Here is an 18320-nt window from a genome sequence, read left to right on the forward strand (position 1 = left end):
ACGGCTGGAGACGACCGAGCCCGAGATCCAACGGCCAGAACGCAATCACGAAACCGATCCAACGGCCCAGAATCCAAACGCACAGAAGAGCTCCATTTTGCTTCAGACTCTAACAAGGGGATTCGTGCAAAAAAAACAATGTGTATCAACGCGTGTGAGCGAAGTACAAACATGCCACACGTTTGAGTGTCCGTTGTTCTAAACCTATGTTTTCTATTCCTCTAATCCGAACAGGCCCTAAGAGAAGAAAATTATACTGTAGACTTGAAAGTTTCATGGCATACGCCATTTGCACGCATCATCATCCTCCAGCGACCAACCTGCTTTGGCGCCACACAAAACATACGCCGATAGCCTGGTCCTGACACGCGCGACGCCGCCACCGCCGCCGCATCCTCCCAGGCTCATGGCGACGGTCCACGCGCGCTTGGGCTGCCTTCCGCCACCGCCTCCTCCTCGACTCCCCCGCCGCCGCGCCACCTTCTCCGCCGGTCCCCGCCGGTCCGCCGCGGCTCGCAGTCGCGTTACGAGGTCGGGTTCTCCTCCTCCTCCTGGAGCTCCCTCCCTCTGATAGTAGGATCGGGGTTCGAGGGTGGCGTTTTTCTCAGTAGGCGTTTGTTGCAGGCGGCCTAACATTTCTGCCGCCTGGACGAATTTGGAGCAACCTCTGCTAGAAGAAACGACGCTTTCTTACCAATAGCCGACTCATCGCTGTAGCCTCTGTAGATTAGATTAGATGTTCCCAAGTCAAGTCTCATATGTTCCTCACTGAATTTAACAATCTATAGGTTTTCTGCAGTCATCTTTTATAGATTTAGGGCTCAGTTTTCTTACAGAAGGGTGTGCTTTGGGGAAAACTGGTGGGTTAAGATGTCTGAAACTTCTTTCCTGCAAACATAAACAGTTTGCGCAGGGCGTCCCGTTTGGGTCCATGGACTGCGCAGGCGCTGTCTGGGGCAGAACCTTCTGCTGGTGTCGACGATGCAAGTGAGATCATCGATGCGGTGGAAGTCGAACCTAGCAGCAATGCTGGCGCTTCCTTGCTTGCAAAAGTGGCAGTTGCACTGGGTGTTGCGGCTACGGTCACCGCGATATCCATCTTCATGAAGCAACCTTCATCTGGTCCTTCTTTCAGCCTGCCACAGATTATTGATGCTTCTGCGCAGTCAGATACTGTCGGATATACATTTTCTCAGTTCGGGAAGAAGGTCATCATTCCGGAATATACACCAGGGTATGTGTATTTGACCATCTTTTTGTTTCCTTGATGCTAAATATTGTGTTCTTATTCTAGGAGCAAATAGATGCTGAAGTAAAAATATTTATTGTTGAAACGTATTCATGAACCACTTTCAGTTTGTGAGGTGTCAGATCTATTCCTTCATGGACGGTGACTGAATTGAACACTACGCACAATGGTTCATGATTGATCTATAGAAATAGCTTTTGAGATGACTCTGTAACCTCCAAGCATCATTCCCTTTTTATCATTGCAAAATTTAGAATTGTTTATACAACCTAGCTTTGTTTCCCTCCTTCACCCTTGCAAGGTTTCAAGAACATGACATTTATCACTGCAAAATTATTTGACAACTAAATAATTCGTTATTGAAACTTCTGTAAATATATTGAGTTTCCTATTTTTTTTAGGTGGGTCTACTTCTGGTTGCTCATGGCTGCTGGATTTGGACTGTTTGTTAGTGAAGAAGCTTTAAACGTTTGGGTCTGTCTCTGTACTGGTACCTAAGACTATGCTCATCTAGTATTCCAACTCTATTTCACATATGCACAAATTTATACCTGTTCATACTTCATAGTGGTTTCATTGTTGATAATTTTTTTTGAACGGTCACCGGGGGGGAGAGCTTCCCCACCTGAATATATTACCACTCAAAAGGAGGAGTCGAGAATTACAATAGTAGTTTGGTTACAACATGATCATTAGGGTACAGCTGAAGAGAGGAAGTGAAGCCATTGTCTAGCGGAGATATTGTCTTCTTTCTTTTTGAACCGAAAAACCCATAGAGAGAAGTCAGCAACAATGTTCCGTATGGTGGTTCTGTGTGTATGATCGTCATTCCTGAAGACGAGCGCGTTTCTGGAATCCCATAGCTTCCAAGAGATAGTCAGAACCACCGAAGGCCAGATATTGGGGTTGAGGCCATGAACCGTTGGGTGTTGGAGCAGAGCAGCAAGGGAGGTCGGGGCCGGCAGGCCCAGGGAGGACCAGACCTGTGTAGCGTAAGAACAGTTGGAGATGAGGTGGAGTGCATCTTCATGAGGGTCTTGACAGCGCGGACATGCGGCAGATTGGGCAATGTGTTTGTGGAACATGTTTGCCTTCGTGTTGAGCCGGTCACGGAGGAGGAGCCATGCGAAGATCTTGACTTTGATCGGGACTTTGGAAGACCAGACAAAGTCGTGGTGAGGGTCTGTATCATCTTCAGCAGTAATGGAGGAGTAGGCGTTCTTGGCAGAGAACGGTAGTCCGTGGGTGAGGGATCTTTCGTCAGGTTGGTCCGTTTGCTGGAAATCCTGCAACAACAACAACACACAATCCAACTCGCGAGCAGCAACATTAGATAGACGGTTCCGTAGGTTTGCCAAACAGTAGCCACTAAAACCTTGTCATCAATGGAGTGTGAGAAGAGGTTTGGGAAGACGTTTTGGAGGGGAGACTGCAGTAACCATTTATCAAGCCAAAAGAAAGTGGATAGGCCATTGTATGTGAGCACAAATGAGTGCTCAATTAGAAGTGGCAAGTTGTTGTTGATGATCTTCCAGAGGAAGGAGGGTTTTGAGGTTTTTGCTGCAATGCCAAGAGGGTATTGGTGGTGGTATCATTGGGTCCAGGGGATGTTTGGGTGTTGTAGAATTTTGGAGGAGAATTTCATAAGCAAGCAGCGGTTTTGAACTTCCAGATTTTTAATGCCTAGACCACCAGTATCTTTAGGTTTGCAAACGTTTTTCCACGCGACCAAGCAGCTCGCCCCAGTGCAGGTTGGCTCGTTAGACCAGAAGAACGCCCTCCGGATGGCGTCTAGTTTGGCTATGATCGATTTTGGTAGGCGAAAGACGGACATAAAATAAACTGTTAAGGAGTCAAGAACCGCAGTTAGCAGGGTGAGACGTGCCCCCCGAGAGAGCAAGCGGGCCACCCAACCGAAGAGGAATTTTCGAAAGCTGTCTATGATTGGGTCGAAAGTTGTGAGAGGCAGTTTGGTGGGGGAGAGTGGTAGACCTAGATACACTAGTGGGAAGGAGGATAAGGAACAGCCAATCGCTGTGGCAATGCTGTTTTGCGTGGAAGAGTCGGTGGCTATGGTGAGAAGAGCCGTTTTTTGGAAGTTGATGACTAGCCCCGTTGCAAGGGCGAAGTCATGAAGGGTGTTTTTGAGGATAATGGTGGCGGCGTCGCTAGCCGCAGCAATTATCAGTGTATCGTCAGCGTATTGAAGTGTCACAGGTGGTTCGTTAGGCCGTAACGGGTGACAAAGAACGTTGGTTTGGAACGCTTTTGCGATTAGACTTGAAGGACGTCGGCAACGATGATGAATAAGTATGGCGAGAATGGATCACCTTGGCGGAGGCCACATCTACATTGAATCCAGGATCCTGGAATGCCATTTAAAAGGATAGCTGTTTTCCCAGTGAGAAGGATATTTTGTACCCAAGAACAGAAGTCAGAGGGAAAACCGCGGGCTTGTAAGATTTGTATGAGGGAGGACCAGCATATGGAGTCAAAAGCTTTCCTGAAATCGAGCTTGAAGATCATGGTCGGGGCTTTACGGGAGTGGCATGCACTGAGGATATCGGCAGCGTATATAAAGTTTTCAGCAATGTTACGTCCATGAAGGAAGCCAGTCTGGTCATAATGTATGAGCAGTGGGATGAGAGGTTTAACTCTATTGGTGAGGACTTTGGCAACTGCTTTTGGCGTGCAGTTTTGAAGAGATATGGGTCTAAACGCGTCTGGGGTTGTTGGTGCCTGAGATTTTGGAAGAAGGACCATGTAGGCCCGGTTGAATCGTTCTAAAGAAGCGGTTTGGTCATGGAAGGCAGCGAAGAAGGTTAGGATGGGTTGTTTGATATCATTCCAATATTTTCTGAAGAAGATGGGTCCAAAGCCATCTGGTCCAGGGCTAGCATTGGTGTTCATAGAGAGGAAGGCTTGGTATATTTCGTCATTAGAGAAAGGTTGTGCAAGATCACTGAGCTGGGGAAGGGGTGAGGGGTACAGTTGTTGCAAGCTGAAGTTCCATGTTGCATTTTTTGAGGTCCCGATGAGCTGTTGGAAGAAGTCCTTTAAGATGTCAGCTTTTTGTTCGTGCAGAAAAACTTCGGAAGTGTTGTGTAAAAGCATGGGAATCTTGTTTGATCGAGAGCGCTGCGTAGCCGTGGCGTGGAAGAATCGAGTGTTTTCGTCACCGTCAATGGCGACCCTGATCTTTCCCCTCTGTTTCCAGAAGGCGATTTTTTGTTTGATGGTATGTTGTAGCAAGTTGGAGAGCGTGAGCCTCAGTTTTTGTTCGATCGGGAAGAGAGGAGCGAATTCCTCGTTTAGGTCAAGGGCCTGGAGAGCGAGTTTGCAATTTGTTTCCCGTTGATAGATGGGCCGCAGCGACTTGGCCCAAGACTTTAGGGCCGATCTTGTACCTTTAATTTTTTGAGCGAGCGAAGCCGCCGGATCAATGAAACGCCCACCGTGGCGCTGTGGGCCGGGCTGCCAGCAGCCGCGCACAATGTTAGAACAGGCTGGGAAGGAGGTCCAAAATCGTTCAAATCGAAAAAGGCGGGAAGATGGGACGGATGTGGATACGGTGACGAGGAGTGGAACATGATAAGAGACAAATCGAGTGAGGGAGGTGAGGTGTGAGTTAGGGAAAAGAGTATCCCAAGATAGATTGATCAGTACCCTATCTAGGCGAATCAGCGTGGGGGATAGTCTTTTATTTGACCAGGTAAATTCTCTATCAAGGAGCGGGAGCTCTAAGAGAGCAAGTTGGTCGATGGTGTCGTTAAAGGCATCAGCCTCCGATCGTCTAAAGTTGTCGTTGTTGCGTTCATTGGGGAATCGAGTCAGGTTGAAATCACCTATTAGGAGCCAAGGAGATTGAGGTGGTGGTTCGATTTGTTTCAGTTCGTCAAGGAAGACTAGTTTTAGCTCTCGTTGCGAGGGGGCGTAGACATTAGTGATGAAGATATTATGTGGCGATGCGAGACATGATAGCGTTAATGTGGATGTGAAACGCCTGTGTTGGCAGTTGAGAAGCGAGAAGCAACGTGAGTTAGAAGCCGAGAGAATGCCGCCCGCTGTTCCGATTGCGTCGAGGTGGTTATTAGAGTCTAGGAAGCGCAGCAAGATCGATCGTAGTTTGATTGTGTCTGGTTTTTGTAATTTGGTTTCTTGAAGAAGGGCAATGGATGGGCATAGGAGATTGATTTCAGAGAACACATTGGAGCACTTATCATTATCTCCTAGACCGCGAACGTTCCAGAACACGATAGAGTAGGTAGCGTTTTTCATAATGGAAACTTAAGTTGACACCTTACATAGGGGTATTGACCCAACAAGCAACCATTTTGGGTCAAGGTACAGTACGGCACACTGACAGAAGCAGGCATGAGCACCATTACAAGTAGATTAAACCTAACACAGCGACTACAGGTCGGAGCGAGGCCCTGGATACATGGCCAGACATGGCCGCCACACACGTGGCCGCGGAGAAGAGAGCACATCATGGCGATCCCTGGCCACCAGAACCGGAAGCGAGGTCCGCCAGCATCTCCGGCGTGGCGCTGTAGGCAGCAGCGACGGCGGCCAGGTCCTCAGGCGAGGCAGGACCGTGCGCAGAGCCGTCGATGAGCCCAGAGTTGTCGCAGAGCCGAGCGTGGATCAGGGCGTCGGAGAGGTCCTTGGAAGCAGCAGATAGGTCGAGCTTCTTTGCCTTGGAGCGCATGGCCTTGGAGGTCATGGAGTAGATAGGCGGCTCTATTTCAGCCAGCCTAGCGCTGCGTCTAGCCTTGATGCCGGAGTCAGCAGCCATCTTGGCGCGCCTGCTGATGCGCCTGGCAAGGCACTCGTGCGTAGGCTCTGGGGGCAGGTCCAGTGGCTGGGCGGAGAGATCCACAGGAAGGGGGAGCGGCTGAAGGGCAGGTGGGGATGGTGGAGGAGGCGGCGTAGGTGGCAGAGGAAGTGGAGATGGTGGGGCTGGCAGTGCAAGCAGGGGGCGTGCATGGCGCGAGCGAGCGTGCAACTTTTGTGGAGAGGGGGAGCGAGCGGGAGGGGTCCATGGGGCATGAACAAGCATGGCAACGGGCATGCCGTCAGCCATGACTGCGAGGATTGGGATGCCGTCGAGCGGCCTGTCAGTAGTGGGAGATGGGGGAGGGCCCAAGGGCGACTCCGGGGTGCATGCAAATGGTGACATGGCCATGGCAATGTTCCTGATTTGAGTAACAGTGGAGGGAGAGAGGCGAGGGTTTGATGAGAGGGAGGATAGGGAGCCATCGTCCCCGTCCTCAGAGCTGAAGGGCAATGCCCCGGAGCCGTGACGGAAGAGCGCGCGGCTCTCCAGCTTGACAACTACGATGTCGTTGTCGGGGAGACGCACCGTGAGGCATGGAGGGAGGACAAAATCGCGGGCAACCATGACGAGCGCGCGAACGCTAGAGTGGTCACCCTGGAAGCAGTGTTGGTCGGCAGAGACAAAGTCACCAAGGTGGGAGAAGAAGTAGTCTGCCCCCTCCGGGTGCCAGAGCTCATCGGGATAATCGAAAGCCTCGATCTCAGCCATGTGAACGAAGATGGCCGTAGATCTATTGTCAGCGTGTTCAGGCCTTTCGAAGAACAGGGTATTGCCCTGGTGGTGGATCGGCCCATGACTAGTGGCCGCGAGGCGCTCGTCTGCGTTGGCAAAGGAGAGACGGCCGGCGCCACGTGCGGAGGAAGTGAGGCCGAACGTGGGATTGTTGCGGTGTTGAGCGAGGGCCTGGCGGATGAACCTAAATGGGTTAGGCATAGAAGTGGCAAGGTGTACGTAGGCAAGGTTGTCCACCTGGTGGACTAGGCAGCTTGGAGGGACAAGGAGAGGGATGTGTGGTGCCGGTGGACGGAAGCATGATGTTGCGGTGGGAATGGTGGCTGGGGAAGGGGGTGGGGGTGGAGCGAAGGACGGCGTCGGGGGGAGGATGAGGAGGTGCGCGGTCCGAAGATGAGCGGGAGACGGAATGGCGGCAGATCGTTGGTGAGGACGCAGTGGGAGCCGAACCAGATTGGTGCGCCATCGGAGCACGTGGAGCCGGCCGACGAGCCGGAGGCGGTGTGGGTGCCCGTCGTGTGTGCCATAGAGCTGCATGGCGGTCGCACAAAAGCAGGGTTAATACGCGGTGAAGGGGGCATAGGAGGGAAGAACGGGAGGAAGCGGATGGCCTTGCACCTGTAGCTCCGGTGGCCGGAGCACCAGCAGCGAGAGCACCGGACGGGGTCGCGGCAGTCTGCGATGGTGTGGTCGCTAGCAAGGCACCGAAAACACCTAGTCTTCTTCTTGCGGCTGTAGTGGTGGTGGAAGTGTTTGAGGCGGACCATCTGGGAAGGAGGCGATTTATAGGCTGGAGATGGCGATGGGTGGGGGAGAGGGGATGCAGGGGCCCGAGGCGGGGAGCAGAGCAAAACCTCCCGGTAGCTGCGCGGGTCTTGCAGCGGCGTGGAGATCGAAGAGCTTAGCGGACTGGCAGCGGTGGCAGGGGCGTGGCACTGGGTAATGGCGATCTCGAGATGGAGCTGAGGGGACTGGGCGGAGAGTAGGCTGACGGAGGTAGGGGAGGCAAGTGGTGGAGTAGACGTGATGATGGTCGCATGCGTGCGCATGCATGCGTTGGTTTTGTCACGCGGTGAGAACGAGCGGGGGTGCGATTGTGGGACCTGTGAATCAGTGTCTGTTAGGTAAGATATGGGGTGCGTGTTGGAACCTGGGGGATCGAGCAGGCCGAGCGGCCGACCGGGGGGCGGCTGTGGCGACGCAGGTGGGCCGGATGCGTCAGTGGCATGTGATGGGTGGCGTGAGGTCGGGTGGTCTATGGTTGGATTGTTTAACGAACTAGGCTGGTCGAGGGGGTGTACAGTGCGGTCGTCTACACCGTCTTGTTTTTTCTCTGGAGAAAGGATGCGGGGAGACTTGGCGGGGGAGGCCAAACCAGATGAGCGGCACACGTGTCCTAGGCCATCGATTGCGTTCCGGTCAACCGAGGCAGCAGCAGTGGAATCCACGCATGGAACAGTGTGTTGTATCTTGGTGTGCAGGTGAGAGAGATCTTGCGGTAGTTTTTTAGTTGACGGGTGTGGTCCAAGCAAGGACGTGCGGTGAGTGGGCAGGATGGGTGCGAATGGATCGATTGAGTCCGGTTCAAACACTACAGGCAATGGTACCGATCGCACTATTTGAGATGCTTGGTCAAATGAGTCAAATAGTTGAAGTTCAAAATTTGAAAAAAGGATGGGCGCGCAACGGAGGACCTCAGATCTGACCTTGACCGAGTACACATGCACTAAAAACAAGTTCGGAGCGAGCGTGATCGCATGGAAAACCCGTTGGAACGAAAACTGGTGATCTAGAGCATTATTAATCAGAGTTTCGTTAGCGCAAACTGACTTAGAAGAAAACACGATCCAAATAGGAGTATTTGGTTGGTGTGTTAGGCATGTGGTAGGAGTGATGACAAGGCAGTGGTATTTAGAAAAAATCAGCTTATTGAACGAAATGCCAGGCCGGAACGGTCGTACCTTTGAATGCGATCGCAGAGTGGAGCTAGTTGCGGGAGTTGCAGTAGGTCCAGCAGGCAGCTGACCGTTGGCGAGAGAATGACCCACCTGCATGGAGGCCATGCACGGAGAGGAGCGTGCTGAGTCGTCGACGACGACGCGAGGAAGCGCCAGCGCATCATGTAGCGGCGAGGATGGCCGCGCCGCCAGCATGGCCGGCGAGGCATGAGGCGCCACGGTGATGGTGGCGAACATGCGAGGCGTCACAATCGGGGAGCAGGCCGCCATGAGCGTGGCAACGTGGTGGGAGGCGACCGGTACATTGAACGCAGCGTTGGAGAGGCGTTGAACTTCGATAGAACGCGCAGGTCCACCAAAGCGGAAGGAGAGAAGCGAGGCGACGAGAGTTTCATCGACCATAAATCCGCTTTATGGACGAAGAAGATGATTGAGGTGAGCGAGGCCGAGGCAGTTGGCGCTGCAAAAACTTTGGACGAGCAGAAATCATGAATGTTGCGCGCGAAGTCGACGCCGGGAGAGGGGAAGAACCCGATCTGAGAGCGCAGGAATGCGTCGGCATGGCCGAAGCGGTCGCCGATGTCAAGGGGCTTTGTTTGGTGGATGGGTGGACGGTGTGTGGAGGTGGGTGGCGGTGGAAAAGGGAGAAACTGGATGGAGTGACTTGTGGCGACGAGGATGGGCTCGGCAATGAGAGCTTGAACAATGCGCATATCGGATACAGAGATGCGAAAGAATTGATCATGGAGGCGAGTCACCTGGAAAGCGGGGGCGTTGCCGCCCAGGCAGGCTTGCATGAGGACGGCCACCAGCTCTTCGTCAAGGACGAGCGAAGAATGGTGGACATGCACGGAGAGGAAGCATGGGGGTTCATGGCGACGCGGATTGATATGCTTGGAAAGGCACCGCCAAACTTGCGCCTGGAAGTCGTCACCCATAGCGTCGCCGACGCCGAGCGCGACCCGCAAGGCTTTGGCGGTGGGGGAGTCATGCCGTCGGAGAGGGTCATGGAAGGTGGCCGTCGTAGGAGGCAGGGGAGGGGTGGAGGCGGTGGGTGGGGCTGGGACGCCGGAGGGGAGAGGGGGGCGAGGGGGGACGGGAGCCATCCGCAGCATGATGAAGTCAATACAATTATTAACAATGAAGAATCAAGCAAAAGAATTCTTCATTGTTGATAATTGTATTGACTTCATCATGCTGCAGGTCGGGATCTCGTTAGCACGCACCCTTTGTTTGGATGGAACTTGGCAATCTCTTGTTAACTCGTTCTCGACGAATGCATCTTATATAATTTCTACGGTGTTGTGGGTTTACTGGTATGCCCGTCCTCTGTCTTTATAGACCATTTCGTCAGAAGATAGTACAGAACAGACTAATAGAAATTATTGTCTTAAACTATCCTTTCGTGCAGGGGTGTTTGTATCAGCGATATGGTACCATTCTATCTTGGTAAGCTTTTTAGACAAACAAGAGCATCTGAAGACATATACAGCAAGGTTAGACAAGTATTTATCAATCACTGACATAAATCTTTTGTGCATTATAGTGAGATCTAACTACAGTTCTTTTTTGTAGCTTGGAATTAGCAAGGATAAAGCCCTGACTGTATCTCGTGCTATACAAAAGTACGGGAACCTGATTGGCTTTGGTATGCATCTGAACTAGCAGTTTCACAATCATTATTAAGCTTTGGGTAAACAGCGCGCATGTTGGAACTCCACAAAATGCACCTTCTGTGTATGTAGACAATTGTTTTAGCAGTTTAAGTCATCATTATCTGTTCCTTTTACTGCAGTTGAACGGTTTTCAATCGGCGTAAGGAATCCGACAGGATTTCTGGCAGGCGCAGTAGTTAGTCATTCAGGCTTCACTCTCCTGCCAAGTTTTCAACGAATATACTGGTCAATGCTTTGTCACTGACATTATTGGTAACTAACTATAAACAGGGCGTATCAGCAGACTGTTATTTCGCTGGAGTTTGTTGCGGCTGTCTGTTTACTCTTCCTATCCAGGTAAAGTGACATTGACCCCATTATTTGGTTTCAGAACCGTTGTCTGTTACGTTCTGTAAGTTACCAAGTGGCCACTTTGGTACGGACATTTGATTTATCATCACAAGAACTTGCCACATATCAATGGATGAGAACCTGTCAATCCTTACTCATGACATTCAAGATGTTTCACTGCAGTTAGCGATTGGATTTCTTCTCAGAGAACACCCCGTCGTGGCGCTCGCGAGCGTTGCAGCTGCCGTGGTACATGTTCCACTCCCCCAACACCACCCCCCACAATTCCATTTCTCCTTCTCCGTAATCCCACTAATCCAAATTATGCTTCCTTAGGGCATCTGGACTGTGTTCCCTTACGCGGCAGCGGCGTGCACGGCTTTGTTCCTCTACCTCCGGCGACGCAGGCCCAGCAGCTGACTGCGGTGATCCCTTCTGCAAAAGTTCATGGTGCATGCCACCCTCAGTCCAGGAGTATTCCCCAGTGGGACTCCAAAATACATGCTTGTAAATTTTTGGAAGCTTTCAAATCGATTATGTTGATGGATTCTAATATTATTCCACAGCGTAGGAATTACTGTAAACAGAATCTAAAAATATAGTAATGTAGATGCCTGTCATTCTTGTGTTTTTAACAGGATAAAAGTGCCAAAGTGGTTGGAACTAGTTGCACGTGGCTTCAACCTCTTTACAGTTATTATCGCCAAAAAAAGAACTCTTTCCAGTTCATCGGCTCATGTGTTCTGGTCTCAAGCAGGCAACACCAATTTTTCTTTTTTTCTTTTTGAGAGAGCAGGCAACACCATTTTATGATGATGCGTACATGTGCTTTGGTTTGACAACACTTCGTTGCAAGCACAGACATACACCATCTTCTTCAATGTAAAACGCGGTGCCCTAAAAACCATTATAGAGCAGGAGAGAGAATGTTTTTGAGCACCAGTCTGACTTCTGCTTTAAATAATGTACTGCCCTAAAATTTGAGAACCGCATGAAACATGATGATCTAATGGTGGGAAGGTCGAGAGGCGGACCCCAACGACAGGAAGGAGGAAGGAGTTCAACGGGGACGTCGATGGTGATATCGGACTTCGGTGGTGGGGTAGTTTAGGGATGATGGTAGGAGCTCGGGGACAACGATGAGCGATGCTTGTGGATGGCGGCACGAGCTCGACGATTGTGACGGACGACACCGAGGGGTGGGATGGGGTGGACAATGGCACAACCGTGTAGCCAGCTTGATGCAAACATCACCATGTCAAAAGTTCATTCGGTAAGTGACACGTGCGATATCTACTTCACATACACAAAGGTGAATCATCTTCTTTACACGTGTTCACTTGACCCTCTCGAGGATGGTATACTACTTGACACTCCTCCCGTGTGCATGCATAGGTATTGTCGGAGCTTCACGAATGTCGAGGAGGAGTGCAAGCGCCAAGGAACAACTACACCATCCGCGAGGGAAGCGTGGAAGAGAAGGAAGAAGAAGCGTGGACAAGTTTCTGGAAGGCCCGGAACTTCCGGCCGCTGCCCGGAACTTCCGGCCGCTGCCCGGAACTTCCGGCCACCGGAACCTCTGGCCATTCTGGAGCTTCCGGCCCTGCTGCACCGAAACCGTTCAAGAGTGTGCCAACTCTCTGGATAGCCCGGACCCTGCCCGGACCTTCGCCCGGAACCTCCGGCGCCCGGACCTTCGCCCGGAACCTCCGGCGCCCGGACCTTCCGGCCGTCCCCGGAACTTCCGGCCCTACCCGCGCGCAGAGACTCGGGCCAAGGCCCATGTACCCATTCGCCCCTCACTTACCCCTTCGTGGCTGCTACTATATATACTCACCCCCCTCCTCCATTCTAGGGTCAGCAAAGGATTAGCTCATGTTTGTGTGAGAGCTTTGCTCATCCACTTGGTTACCTTCTCCACGGAGATCGTGCCTCCTCGGAGAAGATCCTCCCAAGCGGATTCAAGACCCCCTCTTGGGTGGCCCCCCTCAAGACCTCCTCACGGAGATGAACTCTACCTTGTATCTTTCCCTTTGTTGTTCATGTACCTTGTGGATCTTGTGTGTTTGATTGTCTAGTGGATGTGTGATTGGACTTGTTCTTGAGTGTTTCCCCTTGTGTTTTCTCTCCTTTCTCCCCCGTGTTCTTCGTGTTATTCGCGGGATCCGCTCCTTTTGTGAAAAATCGGGCCATTAGGGTTCTACCCTACATCATCTTGGTATCATGAGCAAGGTTGATCATGATTTCGGAGCCTCCCTCTTTGTTTTTTAGACTTCTTTTGCTTGATTTCGTCCTAAATCCGAAAATCCCCACCAAAAATAGCCCCAATTTTTTTGTGATTTGTTGGTTTGGATGATGTTTTGTTGATTTTGATCCATGGATTTGCTTGGTTTCAAGTGGATCTAGCATATCCCCAAGTTTCCCCACTTTTCATCCACGAAATCGTCTCAATTTTGCCTCGGGAAATCGAGTTTTTCTGCCCCCGTTCTCAGATCTGGAATTTAGGGTTCGTCCCGGAAGAAATTCCACGACCCCCAGAACTTCCGGACTCCCCCGGAACTTCCGTCCCAACCCCGGAACTTCCGGGCTAAGCAGAAAGTTTACCCCAAAAAACCCCAGACTCCCCGCACTTTTTCCGCGACCCCCGGAACTTCCGGCCACCCCCCCGGAACTTCCGGAGCCCGGAACTTCCGGCCTAACCCGAAACATTACACATAATTTCAGCATCAGCCTTCTTCACCGTTTTGGTCACAACTTTTCACTCCGAACTCCGATTTGAGTGTTCTTTGGCTTGTTTTGAAGCTATCAACGTGCCCGAGGACCTCACCTTGGTTTCACAACCTTTTGACCCCATCAAAATTTTGGAATTTTGGCATCTTTGTCTAGGCCTTCCACCATATCATCCGCTACACCACCACCGACTTCCGCAACCTAACCCATTTTGATCCCCATAGCATTTGAGGTTGTTTGAGTAGTGACTTGAGTCTCCTAAGGTGTTTCGGCTACTTAGGGACGGTTGCTTCTTCATCAACCACCACCACCACTTCCGCATAGGCTTACCCACCATACACTTCGCCACCCCAACTTAACCCAATTTTGTTTGTGTTGTGAGTTGTGTCTCCTAAGGTGTTTTGGCTACTTAGGGACCGTGCTTCCAACTGCGACACCGTGTATAGTACACCACCTTACCCTCCATTTCCGCATTGCCTACTCGCAAAACCCATCATTGCATTTCCGCAATGTAACACCCCGGATGCAATTTACCTTATTTGTACTCCAACTCTTGCCGTTTCCGGCACTAAGTTATTTTATTTCCTCGGTGTCGGGTTTTTGTCTCCGTGTGTTTTGTCTTTGTCGTGCATCTCATATCATGTCATCATGTGCATTGCATTTGCATACGTGTTCGTCTCATGCATTCGAGCATTTTGTTTGTTGTCCGTTTTGCATTCCGGCGCTCCTATGTCACCCGGTGTCCCTTTCTACCTCTTTTCATGTGCGGGTGTTAAACGTTTCCGAATTGGACCGAGACTTGCCATGCGGCCTTGGTTTACTACTGGTAGACCGCCTGTCAAGTTTCGTACCATTTGGACTTCGTTTGATACTCCAACGGTTAACCGAGGGACCGAAAAGGCCTCGTGTGTGTTGCAGCCCAACACCCCTCCAAGTTGGACCAAAACCCACCAAAACCCTCTCCATCATCTAGGGCGTTCGATCACGATCGCGTGGCCGAAAATCGCACCTCATTTGGAGCTTCCTAACTCCCTCTACCTCTATAAATAGACCCCCATTTCCAATTCCCGGATCTTCTTTCCGAAACCCTAGTCTCTCCGCTCCCCGCGCCGCCGGACACGTCCGGAGCGGATCGGACGTGTCCGCCCGCCGCCGCCGACCAACCAGGCGACACCACCTGTCCCGGGAGGGACCGCATCGCCGCCCCAGCCCCGCCGGCCCACGAGGCCTAGGCCGGGCCCTCCCGTCGCCCGTCCGGGCCCGAGCTGCCCCGCGCGCCCCGCCACCTTCTTCCTCCTCGTGCCCGACGCCGGCGCCGCCTCTCCGCCGCCTCTCTGCCGCCGAAGCCGCCGGTCGCCTCCGCCGCCCCGTCCCGCGCCGGCGAGCGCCGCACCGCGCCCGACCGCACCGCCCTGCTCCGGCCACCTTACCCGTAGCCCCGTCCTCCTCCTCCTCGACGCCGGTGCAACTTCGGCCACCTCCCCCAACTCCGGCGCCCTCAGGCGTCTCCGGCGAGCACTGTTCCAGCCGCCTCGGTTTGCGTGCCGCGAGATCCAGATCCATCCCCTCTCGGTTGACTTTTTCGTCCCTAACCCTAGAATTTTTGCATTCTTCCACATGCCATAACTCTGCATCCGTAGCTCCGATTCATGCGTGTAGCATATCAAAATGTTCGTCTCGACGAGTACATCATTTCATCTCACTGCATCATTTTCATTTGAGCTCATCTTGATGCCCGAAATGCTGTTGGAAGAGGGCTATATGATGATTATGTCAGATCTGTTTCAGCAAATGACCTTTTGTCATTTTTGCCATGATTAATGTGTGCATGCTATGATCCTGAGCTCTACATTGTTTTGTAGAATGCCATGCCATCTTTACAGGGGTGTATGCCATGTATTTTTTGTGATCTTTGTGGTGACTAGCACAAGCATGCAAAGTAGCTTACTCGATGATGCTGATTTCAGGGACTTAGAATTTCACTAAGTCCTTGTCCTGATATTGTTTTTATGTCATATGTTCATGTTGTTTCCTAGTGATCCGTACCTCTTTTGAGGATGATCAGTAAGGATGTTTTGTTAATATTGTGATGCTCTACCCATCCATGTCTTTGCTTGCAATTATGGAGCACCCTAGCTTGAGTCAATCGAGCTCTACTTTTGCTATAAAATGTTCCTGGCAGATTGTTAACATGTTTTGCAATTTTGCCAAGCTTGTTGTTGTTGATCCGTGCATGCTATGTTGTTATTCTTGCCATGTCTATGCTTCTATGCCATGTCTATTTGCTGGGTGTATGCTTAGTTTATCATGCAATGCCTCGTGGTGAGTGCATCGAGCTCGTAAACATGCCTAGTCGTTATCTGTTTTGCATGCTCCAGTTTTTCACTAAGTCTCAATCTGTTTATGTTTTTGCTATGTTCACATGCTTGCAATTGTATTTTCTGATCCCTTTTGGCTCAAGATCACTAAGGGACTTTTGTTATGTGCTTTGAGTAGCTTCATGCCATGCCTATCTTTGCCATGATATGTTCCTGTAGCATGTAGTTATCGTGCTCTAAACATTGCTTCCTGATGATAAATTCCTGACTTGTGTTAATTTCACTAAGTCTGAAACCTGTTATCATTTGCACTTTTGCTATGCTTGTTTGAACCTGTTAATGAGTGAATTAGCTGTAACTCAGTGTTCATATTTTGTCAAGCATCATGAGAGGATCCCTGCCATGTATTTTGTTGTCATGTTTGAGTGCTGTAGCATATTTATCTTGATGCATTTAGATGGCTACTTGCTGTTTATCGCAGACCGGTGCCATATTTGTTTTGCTCGCCATTTCCAAACCGTGCATCCGATTCCGGTGATCTTTATATCGATTTCGACCGAAATCACCTCACCTTTCCAGTGGCACTATTGGTTTTCCAAGTTGAGGTCAGGTTCAATCATTCCTTTCCAAATATTGCATATGCATCACATATCGCATCCCGCATATCATACCATGTTTGCATCATGTTGTTTGAGCATTGCACGTGGTTGATTGTGTTCCTTTTGCTTGTTGTTCTTGCTTGGGTAGAGCTGGGAGACGAGTATGTGAACGAGGAGCCCGTTGAGTTCGCTTACGAGGATCAAGGCAACTCTGAGAACTTTGCAGGCAAGGTGACCATACCCTCGAAATCACTTCTATCTTTGTTTGCTAGATGCTCGCTCTTTTGCTATGTCTATGCTGCGATACGTACCACTTTCTTATCATGCCTCCCAAATTGCCATGTCAAACCTCTAACCCACCATGTCCTAGCAAACTGTTGTTTCGCTATGTTACCGCTTTGCTCAGCCCCTCTTATAGCGTTGCTAGTTGCAGGTGAAGATTGGAGATCGTTCCTTGTTGGAACATGTTTATTGTTGGGATATCACCATATTATCTTGTTTATCTTAATGCACCTATATACTTGGTAAAGGGTGGAAGGCTCGGCCTTATGCCTAGTGTTTTGTTCCACTCTTGCCGCCCTAGTTTCCGTCATATCGGTGTTATGTTCCCGGATTTTGCGTTCCTTACACGGTTGGGTTACAATGGGAACCCCTTGACAGTTCGCCTTGATTAAAACTCCTCTAGCAAGGCCCAACCTTGGTTTTACCATTCTCCACCTAGCCTTTTTCCCTTGGGTTTCGCGGACTCAAGGGTCATCTTTATTTTAAACCCCCGGGCCAGTGCTTCTCTAAGTGTTGGTCCAACCCAAAGCACCGTGCGGGGCCGTCCCTTGGCAACTTGGGTTACGTTGGCTTCCGTACGCTTAGCTTATCCGGTGTGCCCTCAGAACGAGATATGTGCAGCTCCTATCGGGATTTGTCGGCACAGCGGGTGGTCTTGCTGGACTTGTTTTACCATTGTCGAGGATGTCTTGTAACCGGGATGCCGAGTCTGATCGGATTGTCTTGGGAGAAGGAATAACCTTCGTTGACCGTGAGAGATTGTGATGGGCTAAGTTGGGACTCCCCTGCAGGGATTTGAACTTTCAAAAGCCGTGCCCGCGGTTATGGGCAGATGGGAATTTGTTAATGTCCGGTTGTAGATAACATGAAACTTAACTTAATTAAAATGCACTAACCGCGTGTGTAACCGTGATGGTCTCTTCTCGGCGGAGTCCGGGAAGTGAACACGGTGTTGGAGTAATGCTTGACGTAGGTTGTTCTAGGATTACTTTTTGATCATAGTTGTTCGACCGTGCTTTTGCCTTCTCTTCTCGCTGTCTTTTGCGAATATGTTAGCCACCATATATGCTAGTCGCTTGCTGCAGCTCCACATCATACCTTTACCTTACCTATAAGCTTAAATAGTCTTGATCGCGAGGGTGTGAGATTGCTGAGTCCCCGTGACTCACAGATTACTTCCAAAACCAGATGCAGGGACCGATGAGGCCATTCCAGATGATATGACCGAGCTCAAGTGGGAGTTCGATGAAGACTCTCGTCGTTACTATGTTTCTTTCCCAGATGATCAGTAGTGGTGTCCAGTTGGGGCGATCGGGGACCTTGTCGCATTTGGGGGTTGATCTTTATTTTGGTTCCGTAGTCGGACCTTGAGTGTTTTGGATGAATGTAATAACTTATTTATGTATTTGTGTGACATGGCGAGTGTAAGCCAACTATGTACCTTTCCCCTTTATTTATGTACATGGGTTGTTTGCGAAGATTACCTCACTTGCGACATTGCTTTCAATGCGGTTATGCCTCTAAGTCATGCTTCGACACGTGGGAGATATAGCCGCATCGAGGGCGTTACAAGTTGGTAATCAGTGCCTTCCCCGACCTTAGGAGC

The 18320-nt window shown here is 50.7% G+C and overlaps 1 protein-coding gene across 1 annotated transcript; it reads left to right on the forward strand.

Moving 5' to 3' along the window:
- Nucleotides 1–271: 271 nt before the first annotated feature.
- Nucleotides 272–11451, forward strand: LOC125517527. The gene is made up of 10 exons (XM_048682733.1): nucleotides 272–531; nucleotides 905–1234; nucleotides 1651–1723; nucleotides 9983–10095; nucleotides 10191–10275; nucleotides 10355–10427; nucleotides 10575–10630; nucleotides 10726–10791; nucleotides 10969–11034; nucleotides 11122–11451. Exons 1-10 carry the CDS (start codon nucleotides 407–409, stop codon nucleotides 11203–11205), a joined length of 1071 nt encoding a protein of 356 aa, XP_048538690.1. The 5' UTR covers nucleotides 272–406; the 3' UTR covers nucleotides 11206–11451.
- The last annotated feature ends 6869 nt before the right edge of the window (nucleotides 11452–18320 follow it).

This window comes from Triticum urartu, chromosome 6 (assembly GCF_003073215.2).
Source record: "Triticum urartu cultivar G1812 chromosome 6, Tu2.1, whole genome shotgun sequence".
Classification (NCBI taxonomy): Eukaryota; Viridiplantae; Streptophyta; class Magnoliopsida; order Poales; family Poaceae; genus Triticum; species Triticum urartu.

Bases quoted from the DNA above. Each gene is read 5' to 3' on its own strand.
- LOC125517527 (XM_048682733.1), top strand. From the start codon at position 407: ATGGCGACGGTCCACGCGCGCTTGGGCTGCCTTCCGCCACCGCCTCCT. The intron at 1,235-1,650 runs GTATGTGTATTT...TATTTTTTTTAG, and splicing joins ATTCCGGAATATACACCAGG to GTGGGTCTACTTCTGGTTGC. The intron at 10,428-10,574 runs GTATGCATCTGA...CTTTTACTGCAG, and splicing joins CGGGAACCTGATTGGCTTTG to TTGAACGGTTTTCAATCGGC.